Here is a 13,670-nt window from a genome sequence, read left to right on the forward strand (position 1 = left end):
TTCAGATGAAGCTCTAGTACTTGGGATTTGCAGAAGTAAAACCAGAGCTTTTCAGACTACTCCGCCCGGAGTACCCGAAATGGCTACATGGACTCATTTTGTGGTGGATCATGGCTCTCAGTGGAGAAATGGGAAACGCTAGCCTGCATGGTGAACCCAGACAAACCTAGCAAATTTGCATTTGCTCTGCAAAAAGATTTGGTAAGAATTTAGTTTAATTTAATTCAAAGTTAAGTTTCATTTCACCCAGGCTAGGGAGGCACCTTTCTAAGTGGTGTTTCCCGATGTGGTGGCATAACGTGGAACACCACTTAGTGTTTAATTGCTCTTCCCAGTATCAGGGTGAATGCATGCCTGCTGCCGACTAGGCTGCTCTTTACAGGGTGTTCTCATTCAATTCAGACAGCATCAGGTTTCCATCAGTGGGGACATAAAAGGAACGTTCCACCAACTCTGCATGCTCATAGTCTTTTGGGTACATCCATGCCTTTTATGTGGACAACTGTCTGCAAAACCTACAGGTCCTTTGGTCCTGTGGTCACCAAACAGCGTTCTCCCCTCATCTACAGTATTAAAAAATAGCTATATCCTCCTGAGTACGAAGAAAAAAAGTGTCCTCCACTCTCTTTTTTGTTGTGATTTCCTATTTGGTATTAAAACATGCCAACACAGCCAAAACATCTTACAATTGAATTTTTATGTGTTTCTTTGTTTAAGAATTTGAACTGCGTAGATGAAATATGACTGTATTTCCTTCATGTATTCGTATTGATTAAACTAGTGTTTTATTCATTGTTGTTTGTTTAGATACAAGCAATAACACTCCAGTGTCAATAATCACAGTCTGGCAATAAATCAATTAAGCTGGGAAAAACTGGAGTCAAGCGGTTTAATGGACACACTTCTGGCAGCATCAATCCTAATCTGCCAAAATCTCTAAATACTTTACAAATACTTGTTTTAGGAGCATTGGAAGGGGAGGGGTGAATTTGATTTGATCGCTGTCATATAGTCTGAGTTCCCATCAGTGTTATAGTCATCTTTTAGGTATGTAATTGCATAGGTGTACCATGAAGCTAGTCTTCCTGCCATTTTGTGAACAATAACATCTTGTTTTCCCACTATAGTGCTAATGTGTTTGCATGGGAGGGAGTTACCTGGTAAGCAGGTGTTCTATAGTGTTAAGGCTAAGAGGTGTGATTAGATAAGGGTTTGTGTATTTTCCCAAACAGCCGCCCTGGACTCCCCCACCCATTATTTACACATTGATACATGTTTTGTGCATCTAGTGTAGTGTTTGAAAGAGATTCACATTTGTAACGTAGATAGATAGATACTTTATTTATCCCGAGCAAGGCATCCAATAGCTTACAAACATAACACAACAAACACACTCATATACACAGTACATAAGAATCACAGAACAGAAATCACTCACAGAAATGTTAGAAAGAGAATGTTAAAGAGTATGTGAAGCGATTACAAAGGTCTGGCACGGACTGACAATGTGATGCATTGACCATGATAAGGTGCTATGGTAGTGTGTGTGTGTGCAATGGTGTTAGTGCAAAAGTGAACAGACTGCAATAATGTTCCTTATTATTAAATATTAACTGACTAGGAAAAGACAATGTAAACATAGAATTGCTTAACAAACAAGACAAAGAATATACGGTAACACTTTACATTACAGATCGGTAATAAGTGGGTAATGTTATGGTAATATGTAGGCTATATGCAATTTAATGGCAACAATATTTTTAAACCACATATTACAAATAATTAATGTGTAATTTGTAGACAATTACTGTGCAATTACCATGCAAATAACTTGGGTTTAAGGGTAAAATAAAATGGTAATAACTGCTGTAAATATGTACTTACCGAAGCGATAAATATAGAATTTACTTATTGTGATTTGTGACATAATATGTGACCTGTTTTCTATTGTTATGATGAAATAAATGAGGTAATTTCACTACTATATGGTATCAGGGCTGTAAAATACTTTTCGAAAGGTTTTCTGTACGGTGGGGAGTTGTTGAAATCCTTCCGAAAAGGCAAAACAGTATTTTACAGCCCTGATGCCATATTGTGAAATTACCTTATTTATTTCATCATAATAACAGATAACAGGTCACATTATTCTACCATCAAACTAACTACTACAAAAACTTTGACCATTGGGTAATTGTGCCATAACACTTAAAAGTTACTATTTAATTTAGTCCTTCATAGCAGCATCATGTTGGTATAATTAGCCTACAGAAATATGTCACAATAAGTAAATCCTAAATATTTATTGCTATTGCTATTATTATTATGAAAATATTATTACCATGAAATTGCATAGGCTATATATTACCATAACATTACCCACTTATTACTGATCTGTAATGTAAAGTGTTACAGAATATACTTTAAGAACAATATATAGCAGGGAATAAGATGTAGATGTTATGACCACAGTCCAGGAGGACAAATAAAGATAGTCAGTACAGCAGACATGATGGTAGGGCTGAGAGAGACATGCTCAATTTTGTGTGCCATTGAAAAGTTGGATGGCTCTGGAGACAAAGGACTTTCTCAACCTGTCTGTTGAGCATGGCGGTGACATACTGTAAGTCTGCTGCCACTGGACATGCTCCTCTGTTTATTGAGGGTGCTGTGTAGTGGACGGAGGGCATTATCCATGATCGCCAGCATCCTGCTCATGGTCTGTTTCTTTCCAGCAGTTGTGAGTGACTCTACCTCTACGCCAACAACAGAGCTTTCTTTACCAGCTTGTTCAGTCACCCAACGTCGCTCTTCTTAATACTGCCTCGCCAGCACACCACAGCATAAAAGAGGACACTGGCCATGACAGACTGGTTATACACTCGGAGGAGCTTCCTGCAGACAATTGAATTGAATGACCACAGCCTCCTCAAGTAATGCCAACTGCCCTTTCCAACACAATGCGCCTGTGTTGACTGACCAGTCCAGTTTATTGTCCTTGTGTATCCCCAGGTATGAATGTGCCGACCACCTCCACATTGAGCCCTTCAATGGAGACTGTAGCATAGGTGGCTTAGATCTCCTGAAATCCACCACCGTCTCCTTGATCTTTGTTGCACTCAGCTGCAGATGGTTGAGCCTGCCACCATTGCACAAAGTCGTCCACCAGGTTCTTGTAGGCTACTCATCCTCCTGTTCATCCCTGATACACCTCACAATTGCAGAGCATGGCTCAAGAGGTGTAGCTGAAGTCAGACGTGTGCAGGGTGAACAGGAACAGTGAAAGCACAGTCCCCTGAAGTTGTGGCTGAATTCTGCATGTGGCAGGACTCCGAGTTGTAGCTGAAGTCAAACGTGTACAGGGTGAACAGGATCATTGAAAGCAGAGCCCCCTGCGGCGCTGCTGTTCACAGTCTCTAAAGCAGTTTCTGTAGAAGCCCTGTTTGCAGTTAGCCTACCCGGGTCACGCAGAAAGGGGTAATGGGAGAAAGGTAATCCCATAGCCTGCACTCAACTCTAAGCGCTGGTAAAACTTGTTTGGCAACCATGAAGGCAACCTGCTCTACTTCCTGTGAAAGAGGTGTGGGAATTTGACGCCACACAAACTCGAACACTCACTGACCATTTACTTACCGAATGCTACGAGCTTTTGGCCTTCATCCGAAGGTGCTTCTGGAGTAGGTGTTTCAACATCCGAGATCTGTACCTTTAAGTCAGTGACATTCCTGTAATGATGTCAGCTGAGCATCGGGTATTTTAATTTATAACCTGACTATGGCTATACATATTTACCCCTCGTTTGCAGTGTGGTGAATCTTGGATAACAGTACCCTCCCAGCATTGCACACTATGGTAAGATATAGCGAAACACTTTTTGGCTTTCTCATGCAAAATGATGCGTCATTGGTGATGGGAAACAATGCGCATCTTATCTAGCCTACGTGTAGCCTATAGCTGTGTAGGTTGCATATAACTATAAATAGCGTAGCATCTTGTGTTGGCAAACGTGATTATGGGCGAATTAGTTATGTTAATACACTATCATACCGCTTGTTGTTTCACCCGTCTTTTGTAATAGGCTAGTCAATTTCACCTTTTGATTTCGATGTCTTTAAGCAGCAGGCTGATAACTCGCACATCGAAGTGGTCATATATGTTTATGTGAGAGTGTGTCATAGGCCTATGTTTTTAATTTTAGCAGGATAATTATGGATTTGTTCGTGCTTTCCAGATCGGATAACTACAGAATTGGGAGGAAGAATTGAAGGAAGAAATGAACTAATCTTTCAAGTCACGTTTCTTGTCCCATAAACATCTTTTTTGGGGGGAAAATGCAAAGTGGATTAAATGGTTGACTCACATCAGCAAGCTTAACTCGTATTTTGTAGTGCGTTGGCTCACTCATTTTCAACAAAGGCGCACGATTTCACCATGTATGCGCCCACGGCAGACGCCGTGTCTGGGTACACCAGCGGCACCATGGTGGACAAGGATGCGAGTCAGGAGACGACACTAGGCAGTGCCTACTCGCCGGTGGACTACATGAGCATCACTAGCTTTCCTCGGCTTCCAGAGGACGACGTACTCTCGTCGGAAAATACCCTTAAAACTCGTAAAGAAGACGACAACGTCCTTAGTGAGCAGGACACAGGTAGGGTAATTACGCCCACGTCGCCTTAATGCACACGTCATTAGGCGTGTTTATAAACAACCACAGCCATTTTGCATCTGTCTTTTCTAAACCTCCTTAGTAACTTCCTCAGAACTTCTACCGAAGCAGTTTCACACCAGTCCCCATCACTAATAACAGTTATAATATGTATTGGAAGGAGTAGCCTATAGGAGACAATGGCCTATGTTTTTTTGTTAGTGTCACTGTGTCACATGTACTTAACTAAACAAAATCAGATAGTGATTAATATAGGCTAATCTATAATATATATCCATAATCAATGCTTCAGAGCAAACACACAACATCTCTTGCTCCAGATCCAGACATCTTCCTGAGGTCCGCTCGTTTGCAGCGACTCCCCTCCTCGGCATCTGACCTGGCCAGCCAGGACCTGTCACCTCTGAGGGAGACGCACCGCGACCCAATGGCCGAGGACTGTGCTTGCCAGCGGGACGGCCTTACCGTCATCATCACTGCTTGCTTGACCTTTGCCACAGGGGTCACAGTCGCTCTCATCATGCAGATCTACGTTGGGGATCCTCAGGTGTGCTCTTAGTGTGGCTACTGCTTGCTTGCATATCTGTAAGTGCATTCACATCTTGTGAAGAAAAGCACCATTCTCTGCCTTATGTTTTCAGGATGGCAATTCACAGGAAGAGGCAGAATTCAGAACTGCTTAACAGTGATTTCTGTTTAACACCTCCTCCTCTTCACCCCTTGATAACAGCAAAAACAAAACAAAACAAAACTAAAAAACCCCACACATTTTGACACATTTTCTTTTTTCTCCTTCCTGGCCAAAACAAATCCTGCAGATATTTCATCAGGGAGCGGTGGTGACGGATGTGGCCCACTGCACCTCTCTGGGCTTCGACGTGCTCAGCAAGCAGGGCTCCAGTGTGGACGCTGCCATTGCTGCTGCGCTCTGCCTGGGCATCGTCCACCCTCACACCTCTGGCCTTGGCGGGTACGTCACTGGGTCTCTCCCCTCGGGCATTCAGTGGGTGCTGTGTCACCGTGCCAGCAAACACAGCAGTGCTCATTAAATGCATTTGCTTTGGATGACAGTGATCTTAAACTGAACTGAAAAATTAATTAAAAATAATCCACCTAATTACACTCAATTAATGTACTCAATTGTCATGAAATATTCAGTCAATACTTTATTCAGCCAATAGTTTATCCTATTTATTCTTTTCAACTGTATTAATTAAGTATTCAATCTCTTAACAGTGGAGGGGTGATTTTAGTCCATGACATACGTAAAAATGAGAGTCGTGTCATTGACTTCCGTGAAACAGCACCCTCTGCCATTCAGGAGGATATGTTGCAGTTAAACCTGGAGGATAAGGTAAGAACACTTTAGGACAGTACATTCACCTCACAGCAGCTGATTCTGGAACATCTGGTCCAAACTGCTATGGGTTTGTGTCCGGATTCAGGTCTGGCATCACACCCTGTCACCACATCTGATCCACAGTCAGCTGCTATTGGGCCCCTTCAGAAATGACTGAGAACTGAAAATTTACCTTTTACATAGTTGTGTAGATATTTCTAACAAAACCAGAATGTTTCAGCTGTGATTGTCATTTACAACATTCACAATGTCTACACTTAATTTCTGCTTTGTCACCGATTAACTTGCTAAAAAAAGATGAAAGCATGTTAGAGAACATTGTGTAGACACAGGCCAGAGCAGCATCAGTTTCACTGTGGTGTCATGGTTTCTTCTCTCCAGCCTGGTGTTCTGGTAGGAGTGCCTGGGATGTTGAAGGGGATGTATGAGGCTCACCAGTTCTATGGAAGGTAACACGCCCATGTGTTTGACTCAGTGATTCAAGGAATTGTACAGTATGTCACATACATAGAGATACTATTGTCAAACATCTAGTTAAATGGCATTAGTTGCTCAACTACCATGTCTTTGCATTTCTTTAAGTCAATGTAACACTGGTGGTAATAAACTATTACTGAAAGGTCTAGGAAAGATCTGTTACATAGTCATTGTGATGTGCAAATTAGTATTTGCATACTGTTGAATACTTTCATTTTTCAGATTGCCATGGGAAAATGTCATAACCATGGCAGCGGATGTGGCCAGAAATGGATTTAATGTCACACATGACTTTGGTGAGTTCTTACATTTGTATGGAAACAAACAGTTTCTGATGACTAGAGATGTTTTGTAGGATCTGTTTGATGAGATATCTTATTCCCCTTATCTTTAATTAACCTACAGCTGAGGCATTGGCCAAAGTGAAGGACCAGAACGTCTCCAAGGCTTTCCAGGATCTCTTTCTACCAGATGGACAAGTCCCACTGTCTGGTCTCTTTACAAAACGTCTTGATTTGGCAGCCATCTTGGACAAGATTGCAGTCAATGGCATATCAGAGTTTTACAATGGCAACTTGACGCAGGAAATAGTAGCTGAAGTAAGTTCCTTAATACGCTCAAATTTGTCCACTAGTTACAAGTATTGTCTCTGTTATTTTAATTCTGTATTCTCCTTTCAAAAGGTACAAATTAGAGGGGGAGTCATCACAGAAGAGGACTTCAGCAACTACAGCACAGTATTACAGCAGCCCGTGGAGATGATTTACCAAGGTAAACTCAATAAAAACATAAAGAAAAAGAGGCAGCTCATTTTACAGCACCACACGAACAGACAGTGTTGCTCCTAGACATTGCACAGTATACAACGGAAGTGAACAACCCTGCAATATCACTTAAATTACAAAGTATTTCAAATTGTATCACCATTACTGCATACAATGAACAGTGGGGTATCTGTAGCCTACTTATGTAACATTAAGGCCCTTGTAAGAATCCAAAGTCAGTATACCTTTCATTACTGAGATGGATTTTATTTCAGTACTTTGTGACCTTACTTTTTTGACTGTTTTCACAAAGTGTTCATATATTCTTGAGACATTCTGCCATTCTTCAGAGACTGTTTTTTCCAGTTGCTCTTTGCCAGAGGGGTTGTTTGGCGTTCCTTTTTGTATCGGATTCAAGTCAGGTGACATAATTTACCAGATCATAGTTTGGCCTTTTCCTTTGTGGGAAACTCTTGCGTGAATTTGGTTATTTAATTCCAGCATTGCTAATGCTGGGATAATCCTGCTCTGACAAGATTCTAGTGACTAGAATTCATCTTGTTAGCTAGTGTTTTGGTATATCCACAGGCATTTGTGTTGTCATCTATAAATGGCATCTCATTCATTCATTATTATTTGAGCAAGGAGATGGCCACTTCCTCTCTTCTTTCTTTCAGATATGGGATGTGGGGGAGTGGAGATCAGGGATCACAGGAGACCAATATACATGTATATTTATTTGGTTTTAATTAATATCATAAGAGCAAATCCTCAACTTGGGAGTATTTTCTAGCTATTTGGCATTTACGTGATATTACGCAGACGTCTAATCATTTCCCTTGTATGCTGATATGTGAGTGTGAGCACAGTCTCAGTCATCACGTTGGTGTGCATCATCTCTCTCAGGACACCAGGTGATGGCTGCACCAGCCCCCAATACAGGTGCAGCTCTCATCACAGCCTTGAACATTCTGGAGGGTTTCAACATCACCAGTCAAACACACAGGAACAGCACCTACCACTGGATTGCAGAGGTACGGCATACTCTGGCCAGGGAGTGAATATGAGCAAGTTACAAATACTGATGATGATCTCGTTGGTGATGATTGACTCTATTTATCTATTTGACACAGCCAATTCCTTTAACTAAGGAACTAAGGCCTCATCAGCGTTGCTATTAAAGTTGCTATTACAGTGTACTACCTCAGGAGTATAAGGCTATTGTTATTCCAGTGTCCTTTCCCCTTTCTTATTAGACTCTGAAAATCGCCTTGTCCCTGGCCAGTGGGTTAGGAGATCCCAACTTCGATTCATCTGTCTCTGAAGTAGTGACCGAGATGCTAAGGTATTGTTTTCAGATCTGATCTATAGTGGTACAGCAGCCACATGTTCTATAATAAGTGTGTATAATGCAATACAATGCAGTCATCAAATTTGAATTTCCTGACAGCCAAACCATTACTTTTAATCTGTTGCACAATACTGTACTCTCTGTTTGATACTAGAATATTGTACCCACTGCACTGTTGTTTTTGCATCTGAAGCAAGGAAAAGGCGGCAGTGTTCCGCAGCATGATCAGCGACTCTCAGGCATCACCTCCTGGACATTACACCCCTGCCTATGCCCTGGAGGAGGGCGCAGTGGCCAGCCAGGTCATGATCATGGGGCCTGATGACTTCATCGTGTCTGTTATGAGGTATGGTAGAAGTTGAGACATCACCTTGCACTCAACATGAACCAGACCAGCCATTTCCATTGAAGTAATATTAGATGCCTTATAAAGACTTTGTTAGATAGTAGTGAAGCCTGCCAGAGAAGCCCTTGTATTCCCTTACAAGGACACAAATAAAAAACTAATGATAGTCATTCCGTGTCAAATCAGATAAGGTTGTTGCTGCACCGTCTCAGATTTTGTTAAAACTTTGTCTATATCATCAATGGGTCCTAAAACCAAGGCCAGGGAGGGAGTCTGCGCTTTATTTCTACTGCACAAGAGGCATGATCAATGGGTATCGTTCAAATGACTCTGTACGCTTGGATAGTCCTTCAACCAATCAGACCAACTATCTGGTGCATCTTTTGGATAAGCTAGTTTGTGATTGGAGCCAAAGGTTGTGGACAGGAAGCAGGGTTTCCAGCCTGAGCTGCAGGGCGAAATTCAAATTCAAAATACAAATACAAAAATACAAACATGTCTTGTTTATCCTTACTATTGTCATGGTCATTTGTTTTGGAGACTCAATACTCATTGATGGCAGATGTGTCCCAATGAATCTATCACTATCACTTTTTGTGCAAGTTTTTTCAGAAACTAGGGACTTTTACAACCAATGAGACTGGTACAAACTTTTAGTCTTGAGAACATGCTTGTCTTCCATTCTATAAAGTTTAGTCAGGTTAGGAATACCACTTTTTGAGATATGAATACCTTAACATGGCCTCCAAGATAAGCTAATTTAGAGCGTGCAAAAAGACAATGAAAACAATAGAATTTAATAAAAATATTTTACAGGTTTTAGTTATGGAACCTGAACATTGTATAGACAAACTTTGAAAACAAATCGGAGTTAGTGCTGCAACAGTTTTCCTGGATTTTGTCTGATTTCACACGGAATGACTCAATAGTGAAAATGGTAAATGTCAAGTGTGGGCGTGAATGCTATAATTATATGATTATATGAGACCTGACATAATCACACACTATTTGTGTTTGCCAACCCTGACACGAATACAGAATTTTTTTAATGAAATGTAAATCTTTCATTAAATCTTTATCCAGCTCTCTGAATCGGCCGTTTGGCAGTAGAATTGTGAGCCCATCAGGGATTCTCCTCAACAGCCAGATACTAGACTTTTCATGGCCAAACAAAACCAGCAGTTCTTCCCCACCCAACCCGGTAAGTTAGGTAGTAACCCTCAGTGGTTAACATTTGCTATTGTTGTGACAGTACTTTTTTTGCTATTTATCTCAACAGCCCAGAGGGAAAGAGTCACAAGAGCATTACAATTCAGCATTTACTCCAATATGAATCATACATTTTATGAATGAGTGTATGGTGGAGGAAATATTACTGATATCATATGCAGCATATGCTGACACTCTTAAAGGCGCAGTCAAGGATTACAGTAGAAACGATTTCAAGGCCATAACTTTTGTCACATTCAGCAATCTCCTCAAGACTGCTAGCTGCCTATCTAGCCCCCCCCCTAAGAATTAATCTAAAAACTTGTTAGCAGGCCCTAACATCTCCTGTGTTTTGCTGTACAGCATAATTCCATCCAGCCTGGTAAGAGGCCTCTGTCCTTCTTGATGCCCACTGCAGTGCGGCCCTCTGGGGGTCTCTGTGGCACCTATGTGGCCCTCGGGTCGTCCAATGGGGACCGGGCCTTGAGTGGCATAACAGAGGTGAAGTGTGAAGTGAACACACACACACACACACACACACACACACACACACTCACAAATGTGTCCATTCATTTGCACACAAACACACACTTACACAATAGGATGTTTGTTTGTAGCCCTGTGGGCAAAGAGATATGTACTTATTCAGTGTTACACTTCTGACTTGATTGAAGAGATTCAAGGTACACTATGGAAGATTTCCACCGTAATGTAAACTTTACAAAGCCAATTTCACAAAACAACAAACTTGTAATAGGCAAATCGCTCACCTAGCATAGCTATTACAGAGAAAACCAGCCATGCAACTTCAAGAACGGTGGCCTGACAAATCTTGAAAATCGTGAAACATTATTCTATAGATATAACTCTTCGGAGATAGTTTTGCCTGGTGTTAATCATTCACCTCCATGACAAAAGCATTTTCATTGTGTACAGATGGGATAAGTCACAAAAAGTTTGCTATTTACAACAGCAAAGTAAAATATAAATATATATCGCGACTCAAGAGGGAGCTCTACAGTCGCCAAGAATACCTAAACCTGCATAGTGTGCCTTTAATATTCAAAACTTGTAAAGTTACTAGACATTTTTATTATGTAAAATTGTATTTCCAGTGTTTTCCATTCCCCTTACTGTAGCCATATCCCATGTGTTTTTTTTTTCTTAAATCTAAATGTCAATTTGATCCAGGTTTTGATGAATGTCTTGTCTTCACGTAAGAACCTGAGTGACAGCTTGAGTAATGGCCGACTCCACCCCCTTCTTCAGCCGAACACCCTCCTAGTGGATGGTAAGGAATCCACTGTTTCTATTTAACCATAATACCATACATATACAACCCCTTTTTGAAATATACATGTAACATAACATGTAGACTTTTTTTATTGATTAATGAATTGTGATATTACATAATTCTCCTTGGCTTTGGATCCCATTTTGAATATTATAGCTTTGGCTATTAGGTTTTGTATTGTTATCTTAATTGTGGCTTAAAGAGCATATTCTGTCATCCTCCCCTTTCAGCGGAGTTCCAGGAAGAAGATGTGGAAGCTCTGGTTTTAAAGGGACATGATGTCCAAAGAGTTGACATCCTCTCCCTGGTGGAGGGGACCAGAAGAACCAACGACCAGATTATTGGCGTGAAGGACCCTCGGAGTGCTGATGCTTCTGCTTTAACAATGTCCATGTCCGTGCCTTAGCATACGTGTGGCTATAGCTACACTGCCCTTCTCTGATTATGGCTGGACAATCCACTGAAGGTTTTAATGCTTGATGATGCGGGAGGTTGTCGGGGGTGCTAAGTCAACCCTTTGGATATTTTCCCAATTATGATGAATGTTCTTCCTCTATGGCCCAGAGAGTATGGTGGCAGGCATGCATGCATAATGAGCAGGGGATATGGATGTTGGGCATAATCACCACTGTAAATGCATTTAGTACACACATTGTATCAGTGATGAGCTTGAAAATAAGAGCAAAAAGAAGACCAGACAAACTTATAAACATACAGAACACACACACACACACGCACACACACACACACACACACACACACACACACACACACACACACACACACACTCTCTCACACACACACACACACACACACACACTCTCTCACACACACACACACACACACACACACACAGAGAGAGAGAGAGAGAGAGCAAACAGCAAGCCAACACATAAATATGTCTCAGTTGTACACTTAAATTAACATGCACATTTATTAACATTCACATTGACTAACACTGATAGTGTACTAAATACTTACATGCAGCTTAGCTGCATCAATAAATGACACATAGGCTGCATACAAACTCAGCCCGGCATGCCTGAATACAGTTCAGTTGCTTGATCATACCAGCACCATGATCATAAATCTGCAGATGATCTTGCTTGAAATTGTGTACAGAAAATGTTTTCCTGTTGTTGCGGCAGTGGATTTTATCCATTCCTTCCTGACTCAATATGCGCATGAGATCTGCTCATTATGACATTAAAAACTTAAAAATGAAAACTCCACTAGACTTTGTGGAAGATGTTTTTTCTGAAACTACACCATATTTAAAAACGACTCTGCTGTATATGGATTCAAAATTAAATGTCACAGTGTACATCTGCTGAATTGCTGTTACCGGTAGTATGGTTGCCCTGATACTTTGTGGCAAAAGGATCCTTCAGAGTAGCAAAATTATTGTAAATTATGGTTTTATAAAAGGAATACTGACTAGAAAACAAAATAATTAACAATTTAAGGGATCAGTGAGCATGAAGGAAAGTATGTTTTGCATATTGTTGTCTATAGGTATAGCACATTTGATACAAATGCAGAAAACTTGTATGATGTCCTTATTTTTGTATTCAACTTAGTTTGCACTGTATACTTTGTGATTTCTGCATATTCTTAGGCTATTTAATGACGCACCTGAATTTCTGTACTGATGGACAAGTTTGTTTTCTCTCTTTTAGTGGTAGTCTTCATTTGTTCAGATTTGTTATTCATTATATTTATCATTGTAAATCAATGTAGTAGGCCTCAGTATACTTCTCAATTCTGAGTGCAATTAAATAAAGTGAATTTGTGCAAATAGGCCTACATTCAGAGTCACCTTGTGGATTGTACAGTTGTTTTATTAGATTAAATTGAATTATTAATAATACAATTAAATGTAATAAAATGATTTAATAATATTAATTAGGTTATTATTAATTGCTTTGGTAGTTTTTTGTTGTAGTTATTGTTATCTTACTCTAGTTCTGCTTTTATAACTGGCTATAACCAATCGACCCCCACCCCCACCATTGAGAGGGATTCACGCCGATAACCTACATTTTAACGTAAACGGCGTGGATGGCGATTATGTAGCTCCTGTTATACGTAGGAATCGTACCTTTAACATTAGCTTGGTTAGCCACGATATTACGTTGCATGTATTCAGTGTCATGTGTTTCTGCGTAAAGTCCTTCCAGAATACTACGGACGTTACAAGAGG

General features: G+C 40.6%; 1 protein-coding gene across 2 annotated transcripts; it reads left to right on the forward strand.

The window, feature by feature from the left end:
• The first annotated feature begins 3,618 nt into the window (after nucleotides 1-3,618).
• LOC134087280 (glutathione hydrolase 7) lies at nucleotides 3,619-13,275 on the forward strand. 2 transcript variants are annotated; one of them, XM_062540684.1, is made up of 16 exons: nucleotides 3,619-3,849; nucleotides 4,196-4,648; nucleotides 4,987-5,213; nucleotides 5,485-5,636; nucleotides 5,903-6,020; nucleotides 6,408-6,475; nucleotides 6,726-6,799; nucleotides 6,909-7,102; nucleotides 7,187-7,274; nucleotides 8,174-8,301; nucleotides 8,524-8,612; nucleotides 8,812-8,964; nucleotides 10,048-10,165; nucleotides 10,537-10,674; nucleotides 11,365-11,464; nucleotides 11,698-13,275. In XM_062540684.1, exons 2-16 carry the CDS (start codon nucleotides 4,429-4,431, stop codon nucleotides 11,871-11,873), a joined length of 2,043 nt encoding a protein of 680 aa, XP_062396668.1. In that variant the 5' UTR covers nucleotides 3,619-3,849; nucleotides 4,196-4,428; the 3' UTR covers nucleotides 11,874-13,275. The 2 variants fall into 2 exon arrangements, with proteins under 2 accessions (XP_062396668.1, XP_062396667.1); XM_062540683.1 differs by having other exon boundaries at nucleotides 4,229-4,648.
• Nucleotides 13,276-13,670: the final 395 nt, after the last annotated feature.

The sequence above is a fragment of the Sardina pilchardus genome, chromosome 7, assembly GCF_963854185.1.
Source record: "Sardina pilchardus chromosome 7, fSarPil1.1, whole genome shotgun sequence".
NCBI lineage: Eukaryota > Metazoa > Chordata > Actinopteri > Clupeiformes > Clupeidae > Sardina > Sardina pilchardus.